At 45.6% G+C, this 25,767-nt stretch overlaps 1 protein-coding gene across 1 annotated transcript; it reads right to left on the bottom strand.

Annotated features, from left to right (window-relative positions):
• Positions 1 to 4,131: 4,131 nt before the first annotated feature.
• LOC135464555 (R-spondin-1-like) lies at positions 4,132 to 9,075 on the bottom strand. Its single transcript, XM_064741981.1, has 4 exons — positions 8,837 to 9,075; positions 7,635 to 7,722; positions 6,520 to 6,584; positions 4,132 to 4,415 (listed from the first exon to the last, which is right to left on the bottom strand). The coding sequence occupies exons 1-4, from the start codon at positions 8,925 to 8,927 to the stop codon at positions 4,306 to 4,308; spliced, it is 354 nt and encodes a 117-aa protein (XP_064598051.1). The 5' UTR covers positions 8,928 to 9,075; the 3' UTR covers positions 4,132 to 4,305.
• Between the last annotated feature and the right edge of the window lie 16,692 nt (positions 9,076 to 25,767).

Below are 25,767 nucleotides of genomic sequence, written 5' to 3'. Positions count from 1 at the left end.
ATGCCGACACATAAGTACAAAGAGTCTAACAGTTTCTTACACGTCAGTATCGAATGTGTCTCTGACGGAGACGACCAAAAACACCAGTCTCTCCAAAACGAAGCGTATTCTGGTGTGGACTAAATTCTTCAAAAGCAGAACCTTTTTTCCTGACATGACACCAATGAAGGTGAAGAATTGACATGTGACGTCACCACTGACAAAGCTTCTCACGAACAATGCAGTTATTATGAATGGGTGGAACTTAAAGTTTAAGGCTCTCCCTACAAAACGTTTACCCAGTCAACGTTGGATTTTCTTTACCCATGAGCCCAGACATAGGTTTCTTTTCTCCATGGAGAAATACAACGGTGTTTTTAATTGGACGCTTTCATATAGACTGGATTCAGAAGTTCCATTTCCCTTTGCTAGGTTTGTCAGAAGGGAGAAGAGGCTGTCTAGTGCAGAACATCATGACTTGATTGTCAATATCCTCAAGCGGAAGACACGATTGGTAGCGATAATGAAGAGCAACTGTAACAACACCAGACATGGAAGACTGCAGTTTGTCCAGAAGATACGACAACATTTTCCCGTGGATATTTATGGTACATGTGGCGATCTGTCGTGTCCCAGACATTCTGGGAAATGTAACACGATTACGTCGTCCTATAAGTTTTATGTGTCTTTTGAGAACAGCAACTGTCGTGAATACATTTCCGAGAAAGTTGCCAGACCACTCATTAAATAGGAAGCTGTGCCCATTGCCTTGGGAGAGCCAGAAGAGGATTTCGCCAGAGTTCTTCCCCCTTGATTCCTACATCAGCGCACAGGGCTCTCTGTCCGCGGCTAGATTGACCGAGTATATCCAAAAATTGTACAACGGATATCATTCCTGAAGAAGGACATATATCCATCAATCATTCAATTTTTGTGAGGAGTGCAAAGCTCTGCGCGATCGTCCTTGTCCGGTCCAGTCATATAGGGACATCGCCAACTGGCACGAACAGGACATTTGCAAATAAACAAGATAGCTGTTTGATTGGGATTTTTTCTTGCGGAAAAAAAAGGCCGCGAGGGCAGGTTAAATAATTATATCCTTAGGCAGTCACTCCTAATTCAAGAAAATACGTTGTTATACTTCAGAATTAAGAGTCGTTCTGAAACTAGTATTAAGGTTTTACAGTCTTTGTGACCTTTGAGATTTTTATGGACAAATTTTCAAGTCGTTAAAATGACAAAATATACTATAAAAACTAGATCTGGTCTGAATTAGGTGGTGTTGGTAATGTCAGATTTTGTCGGTCTAAGGAATTTCATTGTCGAGTGAGAAAATGAGAGAAAACTTAAATGTGGAGAATACATAAAAATACAAGTAGTTCAGATGAATGAGTGCGAAGTTAGTTGTAAATGTGGTCGTCATTACTTTCTTCTATTTTTCTTTAAAGAGAGAAAGACACTTAAAAATAATGTTTGTATGGTGGGTTTTTGGGACCACCTCTTGATATTATCTTTGCATAACAATGTTTTAAACGTACCTGTAAGACATGTTTAATGTATTTGCGCTAACATTCGATCCTTTCAGTTAACAATTGCGTTAAACCTGGATTTTGATCATATGTATATTTTAATATGTTCATAAATATTTTAGTCAATAAAATAAGTACATTTATTAGTCATGTATTTTAACATCCTCATTTACAACATGGAACAGTGCTATGTCATAATATCACAATATAATTTAAGATGTAGGGCATAGGTTTATTTGTTTATTTATTTGATTGGTGTTTTACGCCGTACGCAAGAATAGTTAACTTTTACGACGGCGGCCCTCATTATGGTGGAAGGAAACCGGGCAGAGCCCGGGGTGTAGAGCATAGAGAGTAAAACCAGAGCAGTGACGACAGTGTCATAGGTGGCAAATCGTCACAGGTAACCGGTGAAATACGGCTACAGCATAGAGAGTAAAACCAGAGCAGTGACGACAGTGTGATGGTAAATGGCCTTAAGTAACCGGTGAAATACTGCTCATGTCAATTTATCAAAGTCATGGTTTTATCCTAACTGTTCATGTAAGTGTATAAATAGTAGCAAATTGCACACCTCTAGCATAATGGCTTAAGCAGAATTATGTAAAAAAAAGTACAGTGATGTTAACTGAAATTTATTAGACGTCAGTTGTCTATATAGAATTACTCACTGGCGTCACTCAGACAACAAGCTTCCTATTAAAATTAATACATAAAATTAATATATTATTTTGGTGCAAATAAATAAATCTCTTCCTAACACAGTGAACTCGGCTTTACTCCGGCTTTCTACACGCCCTCATTGCTTGGGGGTCCTTAGTGAAAATAATGATAATTCTTCGGTGCTAATTTATGCTAAAGTATAAAGGTTGCTACTGTTTGAACCTTTACACAAACAGTGAGAACACAACCCTAACTGTAATAGACTGACAAGACGCCGTATTTCACCAGTTGCGTGTGACAATTTGCGAAGTGCTAAGAGAGACACCGGCAATGTTGCATGTGTTTATTTAAAGTGATTACAAGACAGCACGGGGGTTTAGGTGGCCGAGTTGGTTAGCACGCCGGTATGGCGCAATGACCCAGGAGCCTCTCACCAATGTCGTCGCTGTGAATTCTGGCTTTCTCTGCGTCCGTGCGTGAGAAGGCCTGCCGGCAACCTGCAGATGGTCGTGGGTTTCCCGACGTATAAGTGAAATATTCTGGAGTACGGCGTAAACCAGCAATCAAATAAATAAATAAATAAATAAAGGAACAAGTATATGTATATTGCTACAGTGTAACAATTTACGAAAACAGTTGGAACAGCCCTGTCTTTAGGTAAATTCACAAGAGGTCGTATTTCACCGGTTACGTGTGAACATTTCCCAGCTATCATACAGTCGTCGCTGGTCTGGTTTTATTCCCCATGTTGCAGTCTGTTATGACTGGACACATCAGAATTCTGCTTTTGGATCAAGGGTCACCGAGACATTGTTTCCATGTGTGTATTAAAAGTGATTACAAGGCAACATGTATACGTACGTTGCTACTTTGCAACAATTTATGCAAACACACTAAAAAATAATCTGTAACATTTAACAGAAAGTCTTTTGAAAAGGTTAATCAGCCAATCGTCCATTTTGTCTCTGGGGTGGCCCCCCATTAGGACAATCCCCGGTGCAACTGAGTACACTCAAAAAATTACTCTGTTAATTTTAATAGAAACTCTGTTGTCTGAGTGATGCTGGAATGCATTCTGTTGGAATGTTCTGTTAGCAGATTGTTCTGTTCAATGTAACACACACATTCTATTAATTCAACATAACGATTCTATTAGACTTACAGGACATTGTGTTGAATATGACACAATATTATGTTATAATAAATAAAATACATTCTAGCATGACTCAGATAACAGACTTTCTGTTAAATTTAACTTTCTGAGTGCAGTTGGAACAGCCCTGTCTTTAGGTAAGTTGACAAGAAGCCACATCTCACCATATCAACTATTTGATCATTTGCCAAATAACACACAGTGTCGTCGCTGCTCTGGTTTTACTCTCCATGGCGTTGTCTTTTATATTAACCATATACAAACATGATCGCTTTCTGGGTGAAATGGTCTTATTTAAGGGGGTAAAATACCATAAATCTGTGCATCGAAACAGACATTCGTATGGCAGCCGTCAACCGAGACTGACGGTTCCAGGGATCACTTGCACGAAGCCCTGTTAAAGTTAAGGGCACGTAACAACCATGGCGACATAATGCCTACAGTGCTGGTTGCCGTGGTAGTTCAGTGCTCTTAACGTTACAAAGGCTTCGTGCAAGTGACACATGAACAAAAATTGCAAGGTCAATTCCAAAAACGACGTATAACACAAACCAACAAAAAACTAAAAAAGTTTATAAATTGAGACATTAGAGTCGAATCACACAAAGAAAAGCAGTAAACACTTTCCAATGATGTTGGAAAGACGCAAGGTATATTCTAGGCGTATGAGTGAAATCAGTATTCCAATCGTGTATCTTGCTAGTATGTCAATTGCCCATCAGAAAATATGTATCGTTTTGATTGCAACTGTTCATCTATCCAAAGAAATAAATACTTAAAGAGGCAAAATAAGGTCCAAGACACATCTATAGAAATTTATGTGTTTATTTCAAACTTAGGAACTGAGCATCCACATTTGCATTTAGTCACATTGGGAAACGTGTGGTATCGTGAAGTTCAGGTTGGAAATGGTGAATAGTTAGAGCAGAGATTGTATTGGACGGGTGTAACCCCCCTGAGCGTGTCCCACGGCCCATCCGTTTAGCCCCGGAACCGCCTCGTGCACTCTCCCCTGTCCAGCTCATAACCCCTGTCACAGGCCGTGCACGTGTTCTCGTCGGTACAAGCCTGACAGTTCGGGATATTACATCCTGAAATATAAGAAAGCAAAGCGACCTTGAGAAATTTGCCGAAAACATATATAAAATTTGTTTTGGAGCAGATATCAGAAAGCAAAGTGCACCTAAACAGTGTGACGTTGCTGATTGATGTAGTTAGAGACTGACTGATATATTTGAATTGATTGATTTTTTGAGTGTATGTAATCCCCCAGTCTAAGGGATGCCAGTTTGCTTGCGAGAGACACATTGACACGTTCAATTTAAATCTGCCTGAGCCACGTCATTGTTATGGACATATTAAGGGATATATAAAATGGAACTCGAGGTTTTAAGGAAATAAAGAAAGCTTTTCCAAATAATGAACAAAAAAAAGATTTCTAAACATATTTTATCCATAAGAAAGCCAGCATTTTTGCATATTTTCCGCCCATGATCAGGACTTCTCTGGAATTTACGTTTTAGGTGAACTTACTGGGGACGCGAGCCCAGCTTCGTGCCCCCTATACGCGGACTCTTCTGCCCACAGATTTGTTTTGACAGCCCCCACGGCTGACCTCACATTAAGCTAGGTAATGTCCGAACTGACCTCTAGAACCTTTGATACATAGCACTTTAAAGCCATTTTTACTCCTAAAGAAGAAAGCTGACAAGGCTGATGATGTTTTCTCATTATATAGGACACATCCTGAACTACGCATCCTGAACTAAGAAATAAAACTCAATGAACATGCGAAAAAAAGATTTACAATTGAAAGGTTGTGGATAGCGGGATTTACGGGAGGTTGGGGGAGGTGGGAGGGTATAGGGGCTCGAGAAATGGTTTTCCAAATCTGAGATTAAATTAACGCTTCCTGTTTTTGAACGATTGAAACACAATCTATTTACCTATTTAATTATTTCATTGGTGTTTTACGCCGTGCTCAAGAATATTTCACTTATACGACGACTTATGGTGGAAGGAAACCGAACCTAGCCCGGGGAAAAGCCACGACCATGTGAAGCTGCGGCAGACCTTCCCACGCACGGCAGGAGAGGAAGCCAGCGTGTGCAGGGCTTGAACTCATAACGACCGCATTGGGGAATGTTCCTGGACCATTGTGCCGCGGCCTCCCCAAACACAGTCGTGCTAATCAATCGGCAAATACATTTCAGGCCTTTTAATTATTCGATACTGCATTATAGAGTGTTAATAGAATAAAATAAAGACCCCCCCCCAAAAAAAAAAAAAACATTTCCTGCATCATCACTCTTTCGCGACCGCATTACATTTGTCACTTTGCATTATTTGATGTGAAAAGAGAAAGTGAACAACAAATACTACAGTGATTGCCCCGATTCTGCTTTTTCACAATACCAGACCACCAGGGACACGTTTTACAAAGTGATTTCGCACTTCCGTCTTAAATTATATTCTCTAAATTAACTGTATCGAACTGATGAAATTTTGAACGTTGATTCTACGCAACTGTATTACAATTTTAAGTAAGATTGAGCTTAAAATGCTGTGTTGTGAGGAAGATTAAAAATCTCGACATTAGCCCAAAATAACTATGTAAAATAAGGCAGAGTGGAGATTGATAAAAGAAAAGAAAACATAAAAATTGTGCAAATGTTAGGTGAAACAGCGCGAAAAGTTTTTGCTAATATGATTAACATTTCTTTGAGGAGAAAAGTGTACAATATTTTAATCTGGTGAGTATTTAGTACAATCCGTTGTTATATAGAGGCTTTGCATAGTAATGTTGCATAATAATAAATGCATAATAATTTGAGATGTGATGCACGTCTTATAAATTTGACTCAGTGTAAACATGTTATTTATATATTTATGAATATCTTAAACATATAAATATAATTAAACTTTAGGCTAATCACATTAGGTGTAAATTCTAGTACAAATGTAAACGTGCATCACAGGTACTTACTCACTTAGAACATTATTATGCAGAGACAATATATATACACCAAGAGGTGGTCCCAAATACCCACCATACCAAAATTATTTTCAAAGGTATTCTTCTCATTGAAGAAAAATTTTAAAAATACCGAAGACCATATTTATAACTAACTTTTCTTTATGTAATGTTTATGTTTTCTCCACCTTTAACGTAAAGGTGTATTAACGTTGTCTTACTTGTGCAAAATCCCAGTGGGTGTTTGTAGTCGCCCTCGGGACAAGTAGTCACACAGATGCTCATACTGAAAACAAGAACGTAAGAAAATTTAGATCAAATATGGGGGATTATTTATTTATTTGATTTTTGCTTAAGGCTATAATCAAGAGTTTTTCACTCACAAGATGACGGTCAGTTTCATATAGGCGGAGGAAACCAGATTTCCAGAGTTAAACCACAGACCTTCGGCTAGTTATTCACAAACTTTCTATCATGCGACGTGCAGACATTAACACCATATTCGTAGCCTTCAACGGACATCACAAGAACACCGTCGGCCGTTTATTGTCACTAAGGCTCCCCAAAAGATGAGAGCGTGGTGGGGGTGGGGTTGTGAGGGCCTGCACATGTTCCCAGTCCTAAGCCGTCTTTGGACCGCTGCATCTCGCGTGCCTCTCACCAAAAGACCAGTCGTGGAGTATGCCTAGGTTACCGGCGTTGCATGTGACTGCCACCAATCGGCCTTTGATCAATGTATTTACAATGCGGTCGTTGAGGGTTCCAGTCCAACTTTTGCTGGCTTCCTCTCCGGCCGTACGTGTGAAGGAATGGCATCAAAATGCGGATGGTCGTGGGTTTTCTCTGGGCTGTGTCCGGTTTCACCCTACCGTAATCGTTATACTATCCGCCGTCATATAAGTGAAATATTCAACGAAATAAATAAATAAATCAAAAAATATGTAAGTATACTTGGAGTGACTGCGACGAGTCATCAGATGTGTATACATATACTATGTCCTCTTGTTGCAGGGCGAGTCCAAGCCGCCAAAGTGCTAAGGCGACTGAAGTATCATACCGACACACCAGACGTCACCCCCACCCATTCACATTATACTGACACTGGACCAACCAGCCCTGTTTCCTTGCTCCTAACTCCCACAGCTGAGCGGCAAGTGAGACAGCAATAAGTATCATTTTTTAAAATCTGTGGTGTGACATGAACCGGGTCTGATCCCAGGTCTTCCGACTTCGAGGGGGATGCGCCAACCATTAGGCCACTGAAGGGGTCCCGCAGACTAGAACTGAGAATGCGCCAGAATAAAAAATCTAAACATGTATGAATTAAGATACTTACCCATTTCTGTAAAGCACAGAGTAACCTCTAACGCATGCAGTGCAGCCTAATTGGGTACATGTTCTTTGAGCACAGCCAATTGGACAAGCTGAAAAGAAATCAATACCGGTATAGTGTTCTTTTTGTGCCGTGAAAAACAGAGCTATATGATCCCGAAAAATCGATGCAAAAACGAAACTCGATAGTTTGTGTTTTAAACTGGACTTACAACATGGCATTACCTGAGGTACAAACTCACTGTCGATGTTTTACGCACGAGGTTTAAGGCTTATTGACAGCTTATTGATCCAAATAGAATACCAAATGTCATCAAACATTATTGATATCATTACTGAAAAAAAAAGCCAAAAATAAAATAAAAAAAATAAAATAAAAAGAAAAACCAAAACCCCCCCCAAAAAAACAGTGTATATTTAAAAAAAACATTCAACCCATACATTATTATTTTGTATGTTTTTGTTTGTGTTTCGTTTACCCGGGGGCAACCCCACGATCATCTGCAGGTTGCTGGCAGGCCTTCCCACGTACGGCTGCAGAGGAAGCCAGGGTTTGAACTCACAGCGACCGCATTGGTGAGAGGATTCGGGTCATTTTGCCACGGTGTTGTGCTAACCCCCTCGGCCACAGGGGCCCACTCTTAAACGAAATCACCTCCAAAAGTCGAAGTAAGCGTCACTTAAAAGGCCACTTAAAACCTTACAGGAAGTTTTTCGACCTCTACTGAGGACACTGTATGTTGGAATAACTCTTTTCACTGACGAGTGAAGGATTACTTTAATAATGCCCTCAAACATTCCTTCTTTGTGGTGAACATCAGGAATAAAAATACGTCACAGATCCTAGACACCATCAGTATGGCTCATAAAGCCTACCATAGATATCAAATATCTGAATGCCTTTCAACACTCTTCAAAAAAAAATCTAAAATAATAATTGAAAGTATTTTTGAGAATAGTTTTCAGTTGTCTATATGATAAACCTTACTTCATATTTTAGCTTTCTGTAACTTTAAGTAAGAATCCAGTAAATAAATAATTAAATAATTAAATAAATAAATAAATAAAAACATAAAATAAATGTATGTGCTTGATCCTTAAGGTATATTAAGGTATTATTAAGGTAGATATTATGCGTTGTTACATATTAGCTGACAGCGTACCTCAGGTATGCCTTTATGGATCGTGAAAAATTGTCAAACTTACGGTATTCAAATAAGTTAAGCCTTAAAGCTGATCCCGTGTAGAAAAGGGCGAACACGCACATGGCGCCGAAGACAACACACGCTGAATTCATTGAGACGTTTGTCAGTACGAACACGATCTATGGAAAAACAAGAAATGACCGACCTGGTTGTCAGTAAAGACTGTATATTAGACCACCGCCCGAGGCAATCTACACATGTGTCTATACAAGTGCTAGGGCTTTCCTATATCAGTATTTACTGAAGACAGTTTAGGAGTTGATACATATACGTTTTACTTCTGGTTGCGTCAGAAAGGATGGACCAATGAGAGGACTGGATTGTTATTATAAAGTACGACATGGATGTTAGACAACACTTGATGGCCATAGTACAGTAACCCCGGACACGGGGAAAGTTAAAGTCGGTCACATCAACACAGATTTCGTATCTGCGTGTAAACAGGCCTAAATGTCAAACGGTTATCGATGCACGTCTACCAAAAATTTGACCCATTTTAAGTAAAAATAGTCAAGTTTTCATAACTTATTTATTTATTTGATTGGCGTTTTTTGAGGTACTCAAGAACCTTTCACTTATGCGACGACCGCCAGCATTGTAGTGGGCGTAAACCGGGCAGAGCCCTGGGGGAAACCTACGACAATCCGCAGGTTGTTGGCAGACCTTCTCACATACAACCGGATAGGGCTCACAGCGACCGCCTTGGTGGAAGTCTCCTGGGTCATTGCACCGTGTTGGGTTTGATTAACGTTCATGTGTATGTAGGTTTGGGTTTTTACACCATAACTGGGAATATTTATTTATTTATTTATCTGACTGGTGTTTTATGCCGTACTCAAGAATAATTCACTTATATGACGGCGGTAAGCTTTATGGTGGGAAAAAACAGGGCAGAGCCCGGGGGAAGCCCACGACCATCCGCAGGTTGCTGGAGACCTACCTGGGATTAAGATAGGCGTCTATCTTTATCGAAGGTCGTACTTTTCGATCATATGACACCAAGTATATATACACACATTATAAGGTGTGTGCACATATACCGCGTCTTTTTGTGGCGTATATATTTCCAAATGTTGTCCTTGTTTGCTATATATATATATAGCTCCATAAGCGAAACATTTTTCTTCCAATGAAAATGATGAGCCTAATTTAGCTGATGGGGAGGTGGCTAGTGACGAGAAGTTAAAAGACAATACCAGATGAAATGTATTTATATGCATCGATAAAGTATTCCCCACAAAGTTTCAAAAGCCTAACTCTTTTTCTTTGTGATGTTGCATAACTTAGATATCGCATTTCAAATCCAGCAAAACCGCACACATTGAGAAAGGCAAAAGCGCTTGATCGCCAAGCTGTGGTTGCTCTAACATGGCGCCTTCCAATAATCAGGTGCTCACTTTCCAATAACCAGGTTTTTGCTATAGGACAAGGTGGGGGCTCAAACCTGGCTTTAGACTGTAAATTTGCACATTCCCCCGCTAACATTCTTCATGGGGCATTTGCTTACAATAAGTGGTAGATGATGTCTCTGGGGCTGTGGGACAGCGCAACCTTCCTCAAAAACCACTTGTCTTCTGCCTACATTTTGTATCTATGTCTGAACTTTAAAGGCATCACTAAATAGAACACATAAAACTATGCATAACTATACTTTCATTTATTTTTTGGTTTTAGAATTTTTTGCAAAGAGTTAAAGACGTTCAAACATTTGAACTCATTTGAACTCTAAGTTGGGATTTATGGATCATACTATCGGTTTAGGAGCTCTGACGTCACTCTTTTAACTCATGAATATTCAAGATTACTCAAAAACAAATGTTCCCAAAAATTAATTCCTTCTTGTGAACATAAAGAAAAAAGGTGATGTGACGTCAGAGTTCCTGAATACCGTCAGTATAGTTCTTGAAGCTCACCTTAGTATTTAGATATTTGAATGCCTTTCAACAGTCATCTGAAACAAATCTGAATAAATAAATGAAAGCAGTTTTACGCACAGTTTTCAGTTGTCTGTATGATGAATCTTACTTCATATTTTAGCTTTGTTTTACTTTAAGGCAGAGTTCGTCATTAACTTACTCGGTGGTTTACCCTGGAAACTCTGGCTACTCTGGGCAATCTGGCTACCCTGGGAATTCGGGTTACCCTGGGCACTTTGATTGCCCTGGGCACTCTGGTTACCCTGGGCACTCTGGTTACCCTGGGCACTCTGACTACCCTGGGAATTCTGGTTACCCTGGGAATTCTGGTTACCCTGGGCACTCTGTCTACCCTGGGTATTCTTGTTACCATAGACACTTTATTTACCCTGGGCAACCTAGCTACCCTGGACATTCTTGTTACCTTGGGCACCCCTGTTACCCGGGGCACCTTGGTTACCGGAGTAGCCTGGTTACCCGAGGCACTCTGGTTACCCGGGGCACTCTGGTTACCGGAGCAGCCTGGTTACCCGGGGCACTCTGGTTGCCAGAGCCGCCTGGTTACCCGAGGCACTCTGGTTACCCGAGGCACTCTGGTTAGCCGGGACACTCTGGTTACCGGAGCAGCCTGGTTACCCGAGGCACTCTGATTTCTTGCACCCAGAATACTGAACACCACTGTATATGTATATTTAAGTGAAAACTTAATGAGTATGGCCTCAAACATCTATGGCTTACACATACCAGCAAACACTTGCCTAGCGTTCATAAAAACCCAAAAATGTGTTCAGAAAGATTATCTTGAGGCCACAGATCGGGACAAAAAAATGCTGACGGTAACCATAAGTACCCTGCCATAGAAAAATCTCACGAGTATTTTAACGTCCAATGCTTTTGTGGCTTCAGCTCAGGTCAGGGTAACAGCCAATTTTTTTTATCGTACTCCTTATCAGTCCTTTATTAAACCTCTGATATTTTCAGACATGGTTTTAACCTTAAACCCAAACGGACCAAACGCAAAGTGGCGCCAGACTATACTGCTTATCCGATTTTCCGTGTTTTAAAGAGTGACTAACAATTAGATTTGCAGTGTATTTTTATATGATTAGGAAATAGTTATTAATTATTGATAAAGTGAAATATCAGGTTTATTTATTTAGTGATTAAATGTTTTCTAAAGGTCACACTTTGACCTTTTCATTAACACGATGGAGGACAATTTTATTGGTAGAGTAAACTAGAGTACACGGGGTAAACCTCCGAGCTTATGTACAGTTATCAAATTACTATCGGGAACTCCAACTTTGTGACGTAGACACTTATATTCACGCCATTTTGGTGGAAGACAAATGGTCTTCAACGAATAAAAGACTTATAGTAAAATAACAAAATAAAAAAATAATAACTGAAGACTAAATAGCTAGAACTGGATTCGATCTTGCTACCTCAGTAGTCTGTGGCCCTTTTTGACCATATTGGGACCAGTTACATCACATCAGGCTTTTGTCATTTAACACATGTAAATTTCAACATTCAGAATGTATAGACATATAGATTTAAAAAAAAACTTTCGCGGAGTGGATCTTGAATAGAACTGTTTCGAGAAAAAATAGTTCACAGACCACCGTAGAATTAATTTCTAAAAAATGTAATACTATAGTTATTGAAAGGTAATCTTGTTCCAAGCCCCACCCCCATGAGATTGCTGTGGATGCTTACGTAGTTGCTTTATTATATGGGTGGTGTTTCACGCCGTACTCAAGAATATTTCACTTATACAGCGACGGCCAGCATTGTCATGGAAGCGAACCGGACAGAACCGGGGGGGGGGGGGGCGGGGAGGGGGCATCCGCATGTTCCTGGCAGACATTCCCACGTAAACGTACAGCTGGAGAGGAATCCAGCATAAGCTGGGCTTGAACTCACAGCGACAAAATTGTTGAGACTTTCATTGTGTCATTGTGCTACGCTAGCAAACTTTGTACCAGGCCTCAGAGGTAATGTTTTAGATGTTACGTGCTGTCGTGTGTAAAAATGAGGCAATGGGGACTTAAAAATATATACTTTTTACCGTTCTCTTGATTTAATTTTTAATTTAATTTAAATTCTTTATTTGGTTAACGTGGATTTCCCACAGCCTTGTAGCCACGCGGGGATCCCCTCAGCAACAAAAATCAACATATACATAAATTAACATAGAGAACCAATGACATATACAAGAGTTTACAGAATAAAGTAATGGGAACCAAAAAGTAAGGTCAAAATCAAAACATATTGCTGTTGGGTTTGTTGAATCTATTGAGCATGCTTACCATAAAATTATGTACAGATTTTAAAATCAAATGATTTTCATACATGCTGATCTCAGGCGATCCAAATAAGAATATAGTGCAAATATGTTTAGAATAATTTGGCAAAAATATAGATGGATGAACTCCAGGGGATAAAATTTAAGTGTGTGCTTTCTATGAGAGGCATAAGCGAGGCAATCCGGGAAAATAATGATATGCAGTTTTATATATATGACTACATTTGTGACAGAACTGGTCGTCAATAATGTTGTATTTAAAGAGATCCCCATGGAAAACACTGGGCCCCATCCTCATTCTGCAGAGCACAAATAGAGAAAAAACGGTCACGCATCGAACACTGATGTTATAGGAAGTGCACTCTACCTTATTTTAAATATAGCCTTTTGGTTTACCGAACAGCCTGAAAAAGGTATATGTCGTTTTTTTTTGTGGTTTTCGTTTGGAAACAGTAACTGTTCGAATGGTACCTTGCCCTTTGTTGGTATCCAACAAATTACTTACTTACTTGCCTAATTACTTATTTCTAACTTGCTGCACATTTCGTCCTTGTTAAGATTATAATTGCATAATTAAATAACACTCAAAAAAATGCATCTGTTAATTTTAAGAGAAAGTCTGTTGTCTGAACTAGAATGTATTCTGTTATTATAACACATCATTCTGTCATATTCAACATAATATCCTGTTAGTGTAATAGAAGGGTTATGTTGAATTAACAAAATATTTGTGTTATATTTAACAGAACAATCTGCTACAATAATAGAATACACTCTACCATCACTCAGACAACAGACTTTTTGTTGAAAGTAACAGATTAATTTCTTGCGTGAACACACAGCGGTAGTCAGGTTTGTGTGTCGACAAAATCGGGTGAAGCGCTAAGAGATCTCTGGACTGGAAAATTTGATTTCTTCATTTATTTCAGGGGCATTTTAAATCGTACTCAAGGATATTTCACTTATATAATGGCGGCCTTCAATGGCGGTGAAAGAAAACCGAGCATAATTCCAGCGGGGGAAACTCACAACTATCCGCAGTTGATTGATGGCAAACCTTTCCCAGGTCCGTTGCAGATTTTATTTTTCAACAATTTGTTAGGTTTAACAAGAATAGAGGCTTCCACAAATACAAAAGTACTTAAGTTTAACAAGAAAGGATGGCAGTATCTGTACAAATACTAAAGTACTTATAACTGAGTGTATGACGAAATATACACAACATTCCACAGGCAGGGTCCGTGTACTAATAAGCACTGTGTACACATGAGCACAAATTAAATATACAAGTTCAGACTGAACAAGTGCTCGGTGGAGATATGATATAACAAAGCCAGAGGCTATAAAGACACCAAAATTCAGCACAAAGGGCCTACTAAAGTAACACACAGTGAAAGCATCCAAAACTCTCAATAATTCTCCTTTCTCTTCCTTTGACCTGCTTTCATAGGTCTTATATAGACTAGTGGAATTTTCTAGAATAAGAAAATTCCTGAACACTTGTTGTAAACAGGCCCCGAACTGAGCGTATTCTGGAACATTCTAAGGTAGAGGCAGACAGCAGGCCCTGAACTCAGCATATGTAAACAGTGGCAAGCTAAATTTAGAAGCTGACAGCAGTTAATTTAGAAGCACAGCCTTAGAGAGTGAAACTCAGAACTATCCGCATTCTTAACACCGAAGTCCCATGCGTTTGTGTAGTCCGTGATTGTTTTGTTTGTTACAAGGACTCCGCGTCTTTACAAAACGGACGTCCGTGTGTATGCAGGGACCTGAGCCGGGCGTAAATACATGTAGGCCAAGACCACAGTTACCGGCGATTGGCCATCTGTTCTCGGGTACGTGACTGACAAACATGCTGGGTGTCACGTTTTTCATTGTATAGCGGGTTGCACAAAGGTTGAAATATCTGTTCTTCGCCCCAGAACTATGTCGATTACCAACATGATCCTTCAATAGCCGTGCCTGGGAACACCATTGGGCTTTGGGTTGCAAGCCGGCAAGTAGTATACACAACGCCGGTTCTGGCGCACCCTCCCCTTGGCAAATAGAGGCTCCCAGTCCCCATTCCCTTCTGGGGGTAGTATACACACTATAGGCCCCGGGGGGAGGCCCTCCCCAGAACAAATAGAGGCCCCCAGCCCTTCTCGGGTTCTATTAGACATACCAATTGCACCAGGTATGCTTTTACACCAACTGTGTATACAACATGACAAGGGGTTACAATACGTGCCGGTGGCTACCCATCGGCTACACGGAGCTCTGTGGTAAGAGCTGTCTGGAGGAGTACTGCGGGGCTCACCTAGACCGTCTGCGTATGGGACCTGGCACCCAGCCGTGTATTAGCTGCGGCCGGGGCGTTAAAAACCGACTTCGCCTTTGCATGGCCTGTGGATATCATAATGCCCAGTTGCGGGAAAGGCGGCAGAGGCGCAAGGCTTTCTTGGACGAGTTCAACCGGCTGGCGGCTATAGAAATTTACAATTAGAGAAACAGCACCACCAGGCAGATATCGGCGCTCGAAATTTATAGTTAGAGAAACAGCACCACTAGGCAAATATCGGTGCGTACAATGAGGCACTATGAAAAAGCGCGAGCACTACGGGAGGAGTTTGAGACGCTCCTAGGTGTGCGGCCGAAGTACCCACGGTCCCGCAATGCCTTGGAAGAATTGCAGGGGATCCTCGACAGGCATAAAACGGCTGTGGTTGAGTGGAAGCGGCTGCAAGACATCAAGAACTCCCGAAGTAACGAGAAATTGAAGCAAGACGTCAAGAACCCCCTCAGTAACGAGGTGTTGGATGAATTGCTAGGCGGAATACAGGGTGAAAAGAAACTAGAATTCACTAACACCGGCCGGGCCATAAGGACTCTCCTCCGGGCCTGGCAGATGGGCGCACCCGAAGGTGTTTGGACGGACCCCGTAGCCTTCTTAGAAGAAAATCGAACCAGTATTCGCCAGAAGGTAGAAGAAGAGATCCTGGAACTCAACGGGGTTAAGTTCCAACTAGGCCTCAGGGTTCAGCTGCAAAGGCCCACGCCGATGGCAGTGAAGAGTATACCAGCCCAGTACTCTGCAGCAAACAGGAGGCCCTCCTAGAGGTCGGTAACATTGACGGGGCTCTAGATAATGTCTTCCCCACCATCCAGGAGGCGCTAGAAAAATGGACGCAGCGAGGGTCAGGGTGGGCTGTAAATAGCGTGCAAACACTCTGGCTTGACATTGCAAAGTATAAGAGGGGGGTCCTACATCCCCCTACCTGCAGCTGTGAGTAACAAGAAAACAGTCATCAACGTGAAGAACAAAGACGACGACTGCCTCCGATGGGCACTCCGGTCTGCCTTATTTCCAGCCGCCAGGGACCCTCAGAGACCAACAAAGTATCCCACCAATGATGGTCTTGACTTTAGAGGGATCGACGCCCCCACGCCCATCTCTCAGATCCCTAAAGTGGTGGAAAAGAACGACCTCGCCATCAACGTGTTCGGGTGGGACAAGGGTGTGATCGTGCACCGTCTCAGCAAGCAGCCCGGCAACACGCTCCGAATCAATCTGCTGCTGATTGGGAAAGCAGGCAAATTCCATTATACGTGGATAAAAGATCTCGATCGTTTCTTGTCCCAAGAAAGTAAGACACAACATCGTAAACACTTCTGCGAGCGTTGTCTACACGGCTACATAAGGGAGGATCTGCTCGAGGCGCATGAGCCGGAATGCTGAGGGATTGGCCAGACGGCGGTGAGGGTACAGATGCCCCAGGAGGGGGAAAACAAATTCTCCTTCCAGAACCACCACAAACAGCTACCGGCTCCGTTCATCATATATGTCGACTTCGAGGCTCTGACCAAAAAGGTTGAAGGCCCGCCGCCCAGCCCCACAGAGAGCAGCACTCAAAAGACTCAGCACCACGAGCCCTGCAGTTACTGCTATGTTGTGGTGCGTTGCGACGGCCGCACAAAACGCCCCGTGGAATACAAAGGCCCTAACGCAACGGAACACTTCCTCAGAGCTCTCCAACAGGAGGAGCGGGAAACCAAAAATGTTCTAGCTAACCCTATAGCCATGAGGATGACTCCCCAGGACTGGCAGGCCCACAACAACGCCGCAACCTGTCATGTGTGTGAGAAGCCTCTAGGCGCCGATTCTGTGCGCGATCACTGCCATATCACCGGCAAGTACAGAGGCGCGGCCCATAACGTATGCAACCTAATGTTGCGGCTGGGTCCCAAGACAGCCATACCAGTAGTCTTCCACAACCTACGGGGCTACTACGGGCACCTCCTGATGCAAGCCATTAAGTAAGGCGGAGGGCCGCATCTCCTTCATCCCCAACAACACGGAAAAGTACATCTCTTTCTCGCTGGGGCAGCTCCGCTTCATCGACAGCGTTCAATTCTTGCCGGCTTCCCTTGACAATCTGGTAGAGGCCAACAAGCCTGAGGCTTTCCACATCACAGCCCGGTATGAGCCTACCGAAGAAAAACGTAAGTTACTCATGCGCAAGGGCGTCTACCTTTATGAGTATATGGACTCCTGGGAGCGCTTCGACGAGTCCAGCCTCCCACCTAAAGAGGCTTTCTAAAGTAAGCTCAAAGTCGGAGGCATTAGCGATGAGGACTACATCCATGCGAAACAGGTATGGAAGGCATTTGACTGCACCAATCTGCACTACACAGAGCTTTACTGCCGCACAGACGTGTTCCTATTGGCTGATGTGTTTGAGGCCTTCCGGCAGACTTGTTTACAGCAGTATGGATTGGACCCGGCTCACTACTTTACGAGCCCAGGTCTCTCGTGGGATGCGCTGTTTAAGAAGACCGGGGTAGAGCAGGAGCTGTTGACGGACTATGACCAACATCTCTTCATTGAGAAGGGGTTGCGAGGAGGAATCTCCATGGTAAGTAAGCGACACGCCAAAGCCAATAATACGCAGGTGGAGGGATACAACCCCGAAAGTCCAAACAGCTACATCCAATACCTAGACGCCAATAATCTATATGGCTGGGTTATGAGTCAGTTTCTTCCAACTGGCGGCTTTCAGTGGGTACGTGACGAGCAGCGTCTCGGTGAAACGGTTGCTACCCACCCCCACGACAGTCCTTCTGGTTACATCCTCGAGGTCGACCTAGTGTATCCGGCCGACCTACATAACGCACATAACGGCTACCCATTAGCCCCGGAGCGTCTGGTGGTCCAGAAGGAGTGGATGTCAGACTATCAGCACGGCCTTCTCGACAAGAAAGCGCCTACCGAGGTCGAAAAGCTGGTCCCCAACCTCCGCAACAAGGAACGGTACGTCCTGCACTACCGGAACCTACAGCTGCATCTATCTCTGGTAATGCGCCTGACAAAGGTTCACCGGGTTCTGAGATTCGCCCAGAGCCCTTGGATGGAACCCTATATCAGGATGAACACCGAGCTCCGAAAAACGGCCGCGAGTAAATTCGAGAAGGACCTGTACAAGCTAATGAACAACTCGGTCTTCGGAAATACCATGGAGAACCTTCGGAAGCGTGTGGACGTCAAGCTGGTACGCTCTGGAGAAGACGACAAGCTCCGACGCTTGATAGCCAGCCCGAGCTTCGCACGGGCAAACATATTTGATGATGACCTCGCAGCGATTCAGATGCACAAGACCCGTCTAGTCCTAAACCAATCTATCTACGTGGGCATGAGCATTCTAGATCTCTCAAAGCACCTGATGTACGACTTCCACTACAACCACATGAAGGCCCAGTACGGAGAGCGCCGCCAGCTCCTCTACACTGACACGGATAGTCTGCTACTCGAGATTCAGACTGAGGGTCTTTATAGGGATATGGCTGAGAATGCAAACCTGTACGACACCTCAGACTACCCACAAAACCACCCCCTGCACATGAAGGACGAGTGCGCGGGGCGGCCGATCGCCGAATACATTGGTCTGCGTCCCAAGATGTACTCCATTCTAGAGGCAAGTGGGGCCAACATTAAGAAGGCCAAGGGCGTGAAAAAGGGAGTTGTGGAAAAGCGCATCCGCCATAAGCAGTACAAAGAGGCCCTCTTCGAGAAGAAGATCTTCCGCCACGGTATGGACGTGCTGCGATCAGACCGCCACCATATCTATGGGCAGCACCTCCATAAGGTCTCACTGTCCCCCTTCGATATTAAGCGCTGGATCGCCGAAGATGGTGTCCACACCTTGGCTTATGGCCATAGAGATGCGGCGCTCGCAGGATGGGCTGGAATGGACATCCTCTTCGAGGAACTACTAGCGTCGTAGAACCCCATCTGGGGGAAGCTGAGTATCTGGAGGCACTATAAGCAACTCCCCACGAACGAATCCCCGTCGCGGGCCATCCGACGTATCGTCTAGATAGTACAACACGGGCTCATTAGGCTTTGTGACAGAGCGCCCCAGCCGATAGGATCCCCACACAGGATCAGTCGCGCGACGGCGGCAGCCCTCCAGCTCTCCAGGCTGATAAAGATAACGAACACCAACACCCTCGCTCGCTCATCAAGTTCAACGGGACGACCTGGAACCGTCGAGGAAGGCTTATGTGGCACTTCTTGTGCCTTGATGGCGTTTTTCGGCTTTTTACCGATCAGTCTCGTTGTCTCGTTATTCAGAGCGGCCACGACAGAGGGCAGACGAGCCACCCATTCAGTAAACCGATGTTCGGGAGGGAGGCGCATCTCCTGGGCGTACTGATGTCCAAAGAGGCGCTCAGCCAGAGTACGGTTGAAGCGGTCCACTACGCCTTGGTCTCGGTGGATATCCACGCGGCCTCGGCAGACTGTGACATCGTGTTTGGCCAGCAGTTGGCTCACTGCACCCATGAACTCGCGCCCAGGGTCAACTTGGAGAAGCTTCGGCCATCTCAGGGGTCCCCGCTTGTAAATACGAGAGAGTGCATCAGCATCTTCTTTGGAATCTTTAGTAGCCAGAGGTTCCGCCTCCTTGTAGCGAGAAGCCACATCAACAACTGTCAGCGCGTACTTATACAGCTTCCCGCCTCGCCGATCATGTGGTAGAAATAGAAGATCAACTTGGTGGATGTCATTCGGCGTGGAAACATCGAACATAGGCCTCGGTATTTTTCGGGGACGGGGCAGGTATATCAGCCAGGCCCGGACCACATCTTGGGAGACTTTAGCCGCAGTGGCAAGTTTCTGGATGGCCGCGAGACACTTCCAGTACCCACGAGGGCTGTAGTAGATATTTGCCAGGCGAACCGACACCTTACTAGCCATGTCATCAAGGTATTCTAGCAGCCCTCTAACAGATTTGCGACGAAAAAGATGTTAATCGTCGCGGCGTATTTGCGTGCACAGAACCACCTCACTACTAAGATCGTGCCTGCCATACGGCGAGGAGCTCGATGGCGAATCCGGCACAGTCAGTTCGGATTACTTGGCGAGTTTTGCGATTCCATAACTCACACCCCCAACCACACACATTCCCAGGATGACAAAGGTGTTTTTTATCTTCACTAGGCACATAGAAATCGGAGAGCTGTGGTGCTGAGCCCAGCAGGCGCGTCGCGTGCATCGCGTGTAAGAGTTTTGCCCGTTACTCTAGAATACTCGCGGATGGCAGCGTCGACATCCCGGAACGTTTGGACAGCGTGGCCCTGGAGGCGGGGTTCATCGTTGATCCAGTCCAAGCGCTCAGTGCGCTTTCGGGCCCATTTTTCCTGGGCGGCTTAGAGCTGCTCTACAGCGCAGTCATGGCGCCTCCGCTCTTCGTCGACACCGGAACTCCTCAGCATCGAAAACATATAGCGCCGCCCATCATCATTGCGATGGAGGCCATTACTACTGGATTATATTGGGAGGAAGGAGCCCTTGTTTAATTAGCAGTTCCTTCGAAAACATGGCCACGCCTACATCTGCAATGGCCATGCCGACGTCACGGGGTTTTGTCCAGTTTCGGGAGGGCTCTTTTCAGGAACATCTGGCAGAGACGAGTGTACCCAGTAGCCAGGAGAGAGACCACAGCGGCGTGGTAGGCCGCGTTGACTAGCACTTTTCCGTCACTGGTTGGAGTAGACATGTCGCTCTATATAGAAAGGGTCGCGACGTGTATTTAAATGGAGTTTCTGTTCTTGCGAAGGAACAAGCGTAATATCTTGTTGTGCTCTATCGCGGCTGCGCCACACGCGTAGCAACACTAACACTGCAAGGCTGCCAACGCCTAATAACGCCAGGGACGCCCTCCAGTGGGTGATTTGGTGTGCCCGTTCCTTCGTAGAATCAAGTCCCTTCGCAAAATCTGTGGCTCCCACTCCTTCGTAGAATCCGGTTTCTTCGACTGTTTCTTAGTAGAATCAGCGGTGCCAAGCAAAGCAGCCTTATCTTCGCGAAGATCGTCCTTGAGCTTTTCAGCCTTGGCCTTTCTCGCTGCAGCACCCGCTCGACCCGCAACGACTTTTTGGGGATTCTTCGCAGGGCTGTCATTCGTAGAATCCGCTGTCACCCTCTCCTCTTCCTTCGGGCCTTCCGGATTCCTTGTACTCATGTTCCTCTGGATCATACGGCTTATTTCTAGGACAGCAGTGGTGTTTAAATGAGCAGTGCTCAGCAGTGGTCAACGCCATGGTTAATGGAACTAAGTACTTACCATAGCAGTAGTACAGCCAGCAGCTAGCACTGCTAATCGCCTGTTCAACTAATGGGTCGGTGGCGAGCTGTGCCATGAGCATTGGTCGATTCTCGGGTGGGATAGGTAGGAGCCAGCTGGCCGCCCTTACATATGATCTCAATAACATACCTCCGAGACCGTTAACCATCCGCGGACCGCGGTTAGCCTCGTACCGGGAGTACCCAGACGGTTTGCTTTGCATGACGGCCCGAGAAAGCCATGGACGACAGCCTTTTTTGTTTCTTCTTCATCGCCTCCAACGCGCTGCAATCATCGATGATGTATAGGGTGGGCTCCCCCTCAAACAATCTGTAGAAAGCTCTCAGGCAGTCGTTGAGCCGCTCGCCGGGGTCAAAACAATAGACCTCAGGGCCAGACAGTATCCATCGCCGCCAGTACGCCTCGTTATGCTTAAGAGTGGGGCACAGGATCACAATGTGATGAAAGAAACAGCGGAAAGGGCCCTTAAGCAGGTCCAGCACGAAGACTGTTTTGCCGTAGTTCGTCTGCCCACGGATAATCGCGCAGTGGGCGTCATCAATAAAGCGCGCTAACGAATCTACCATTCTGGATGTGCAGCTTTGCGTCCATGATCACATAGAGATATACGTTCAACACGCCGGAATCTTCTCTCTCTTTTGTCACCTGTATCGTAATCCCCTCGCTGGCGTTCAGAACGTGCCTCCCACTGCCATGCAGCTCGTCATCGTCGCTTGGCCGAAGGTCAAGCCAGAAGTCGTGCTTGTGGGTCAAGAACTCTTCCAGGGAGACGTCTGCCAGGCCTAAGTCTTTTACGACCCTAGCCACCTCAGGGTCCCGCTTCCGTAGGTGTGAGCTGGCGAAGAATTTCTGGACCTCGCCCCATTGCTGGTACGCCCGCATGCCCTGGCTGTACAGCTGATTGGGAACACCTTCTGTTGTGACTTCTACTTTGGTGATCTTCGGGTTGTAGAAGGATTCCGACCTCCTCTTCCACGGGGTTCCTTTAGTCTCGAACAGCATGAGGATGCCCTTCATTGCTCTTGCGGGCGTGTTCAGGTTTATGTTCCAGAGAGTATCAGACTTGTCCTTTCGGTGGCGGAGGACGCGGTCATACAGTATGGAGACGCCCCCGGCAAACTGGGTGCGGATCTGTCTAGCGAGCTCCTCTTCGGTGACCATACTGAACTCCAGGCTGATGTTGTCGATGGTGTAAGTCGCGTCGGCATCGTCTGTTGTCTGGATGACCCGGCCGTAATCGTTAAACGTCAGTCCGTACTCCAGTCGGTCGGCCAAGGCACTCTGATAGAATGGCATTTGGCTGTCTAGAAGCTCAAAGTCTAGCGGAATGTGGAACCGGCTGCCAAAGGCGCGAGCGATGGCATTTTCTCCAGCATCGTCGTTACTTGCGTCCTCCGCTCCGACTCGAAGTTTAAGCATGTTTTCGCTGCCGATGCCTTGGTAAGCCGCATTCTGCCGTTCGTTTTTGGTCAGCCATAAGTCGACGTAGCAATGAAACACATCAGAGTCGTCGATGGACATTACCTCATTCCCGCTGATTCTGATCGTGGTTTTCTTGACTACTGCGCGTCCGAGATTCCCGACCACTGTGGCGTTCGGGTCGGATGAATTGATCGTGATCGAGAAGGCCAAGCGCACGGTACCAGGCACAATAACGTCATTTGCGCCGAGGTTAGGGAAGCGGACCAAGAGTTGTTGATTCTGGTCGATCGTACTCGGGTTGTTGGTGACGACCAAGGACTGCCGTACACTTTGTATCCCCCGAGGCTTACGGAGTGTTCTGAAAGGTTTTAGCCTGCTTCCGTATGCATCCATTGTGTATTGAAGGCATACCTTGCAATGTCCAATACGAAGATTTTGGCAGACTTCGAGTTTGATAATCCGGCGTTCGACGACGCCCAAGAGGACAACAACATCGACGACGAGCGGACCCCTCTCCTTGCAGGTGATGATGTTCCCGAGCAACAAAGCCGGGGTGCGGCCGCCAAAAACCTTCAACGAGAGCTGACGCAGCTATCCGTGAATGATTATTACGAAGCCTTGAAGGAAAAGTATCCCGACCTTACCCCACTCCGTCTTGGGGATTACACGAAGTTTGAGCTTGTCCAAGGGCGTCTGCGACTCGTGGCCTACCCCAATCTGGACATCATCAACAAACGGACAGGTGCACCGCTAGCCTTCTCAACAATCGCTAATAAGGGAGGGATTGCTGTTGTGGAGGAGCTGGGCTTTGTAGACTGGAAAAGCAAAAAAAAAAGACATCGTTGCATCCGACAGCAGTCGCAGCCCTGGAGACAGCGAGTTCAGGACTCGGTGCCGCGGCCGGCGAGGCAGATACCATGGAGCTGGAGGATTTAAGCCAACCATCGAAAAAGGCCGCTGATGCTGTCCACACACTGGAAACAAGCTTGACGGATAGTGAGGTCGGGCGGGCTCTTAAAACGATAAACGACCCTCCTCTTCCTATGCGAGAACTTCTGGGGCTTGACAAGGCACTGCAGACCTCGGAAGGCGAACACGCGAATAACCTCGCCAAGCTGTCAAGTCTCGATAAGGACATCGCAAAACAAAACCAGAAGTTGAAGGAGGCAACTGATGAATTCTCCCGGCGCCGGATCGTAGACCGGATAAGGAATCTCGAGGACGAGAGGGTGGCCCGGCTCGAAGCAGCCTCTTTAACGGGCGAAGCAAATACACAGCATCAAGCAGACGATCGATCGCATCCTACACAAGGATACCACTCTGGCCGAGCGCGCCCGCACCCTCTTCCGGGAGCAGGGAATAACCGTGGTCCCCACTCTCACGGCAATTGGGATGGCGATCTCGACACTGGGGCTAGCGATAAAGTTGGCGCTGACTGGCGGGTCCGGCGGGGGCATCCAGCCCACACCACCGCCATCCGATGGGCGTGGTCTTAAAGAATGGGTGAAAAAGCATCTCCAGTCCCTGGCGTGCGCCCTTGGCAAGCTGGCTGGGAAGGCTGCCGCTGCGATTCCGGGTATTATTGGCAGTATCGTGTCCAGGCTACTCAACCTTCTCGGAAAGCGGTTGGGTGGCTGGCCGATAATGTCTGGGCTCTAGTCGTCGCAGTAGGTGGCCTAATGCTCGTGGCTGTTCGCAAGTATTTAACGCATAGTCCACAGCAGCAGTAAGTCGATACCAACCCCAGCGACGAGGATGGCTGTCTTCTCCGCATCGTGATTCTTTTGGTTTGGAAATAGGGGTTCTTGTTTGCCTCCGGCGGCTGCAACATGCTGACGCTTTCTTGTGGCTCAACGATCCCGTGGGAAGGTGCTCGCTTGTGCAAAGTGGGCGGCACTTTAGCGTTCACACCCTCATTTGCGCCAAGCTTCTGGTCGTCTGTGGCCACGGCGATTTTGTTGTTGTAGTTCGCCACATGGCCGATCTGCAGAAGCATGTCGCTTGGGGCCATATATAGGCCTATGCCATACACAAAGTCTACAGCGCTCCCGGCATACTGTAGTACGTCCTGGTAGCGTTTGATTGCAGACAGAAGGTCGATCGGAGAGGAAATGGCGTCTTCAACGTTCGCGGCAAACTGTTTTTGCGCGTCGAAGGCTGTGCCCGTCCCTAGAATACGCGCCCTTGTGTTTGCGCTTGGGCGCCTAAAACAGCCCACACGTATGTCCGGATGGAATCGTTTAGGCGCTCTACGCCCGGCTGCGTGAATCCTTGGAATTTGTCGACAATGAACGACGCCCAAGCCTCCTCGGCATCCTGCTCGATGTAGTCGACGTGGAGCGCTGTAGGCTTTCTAGAAAACGACATCCTGCTCGGATCGAAGGTCCCATCGCCAATGGGGCTGTAGCCCGTTCTCGTGACATAGTAATATGCCACTATGCCACTGAGGCCGTGATTCACCCCACTGCGCCTCCAGTCTGTGTGCGCATCTACGCGGAACTCCCTACAAATCCTCTCATAGGCCCTCTCGTCGTAGGGGCTTTTGAATGTCGCCCACGCTCTGTCTTGCGGCAAATAATATCAGATATTGTTCGAAGTAAGGAGGCTTGGGATCAAACCCGGGTCGTGTCATACAAGACTGTAAAAGTGGTACTTTTTG

The sequence above is a fragment of the Liolophura sinensis genome, chromosome 4 (genome assembly GCF_032854445.1).
Source record: "Liolophura sinensis isolate JHLJ2023 chromosome 4, CUHK_Ljap_v2, whole genome shotgun sequence".
Lineage (NCBI taxonomy): Eukaryota > Metazoa > Mollusca > Polyplacophora > Chitonida > Chitonidae > Liolophura > Liolophura sinensis.
Note: the sequence above shows the minus strand (reverse complement) of the source record. Positions and strands in the feature narration are given on the sequence as shown.

What these genes read in the sequence shown, in the direction of transcription:
- LOC135464555 (XM_064741981.1), bottom strand. Translation starts at nt 8,927, where the DNA reads ATGAATTCAGCGTGTGTTGTCTTCGGCGCCATGTGCGTGTTCGCCCTT. An exon ending in GCTTAACTTATTTGAATACC is followed by an intron (nt 7,723 to 8,836) that starts GTAAGTTTGACA and finishes ATTTCTTTTCAG; the next exon opens with CTTGTCCAATTGGCTGTGCT. An exon ending in CCCACTGGGATTTTGCACAA is followed by an intron (nt 4,416 to 6,519) that starts GTAAGACAACGT and finishes CTTATATTTCAG; the next exon opens with GATGTAATATCCCGAACTGT.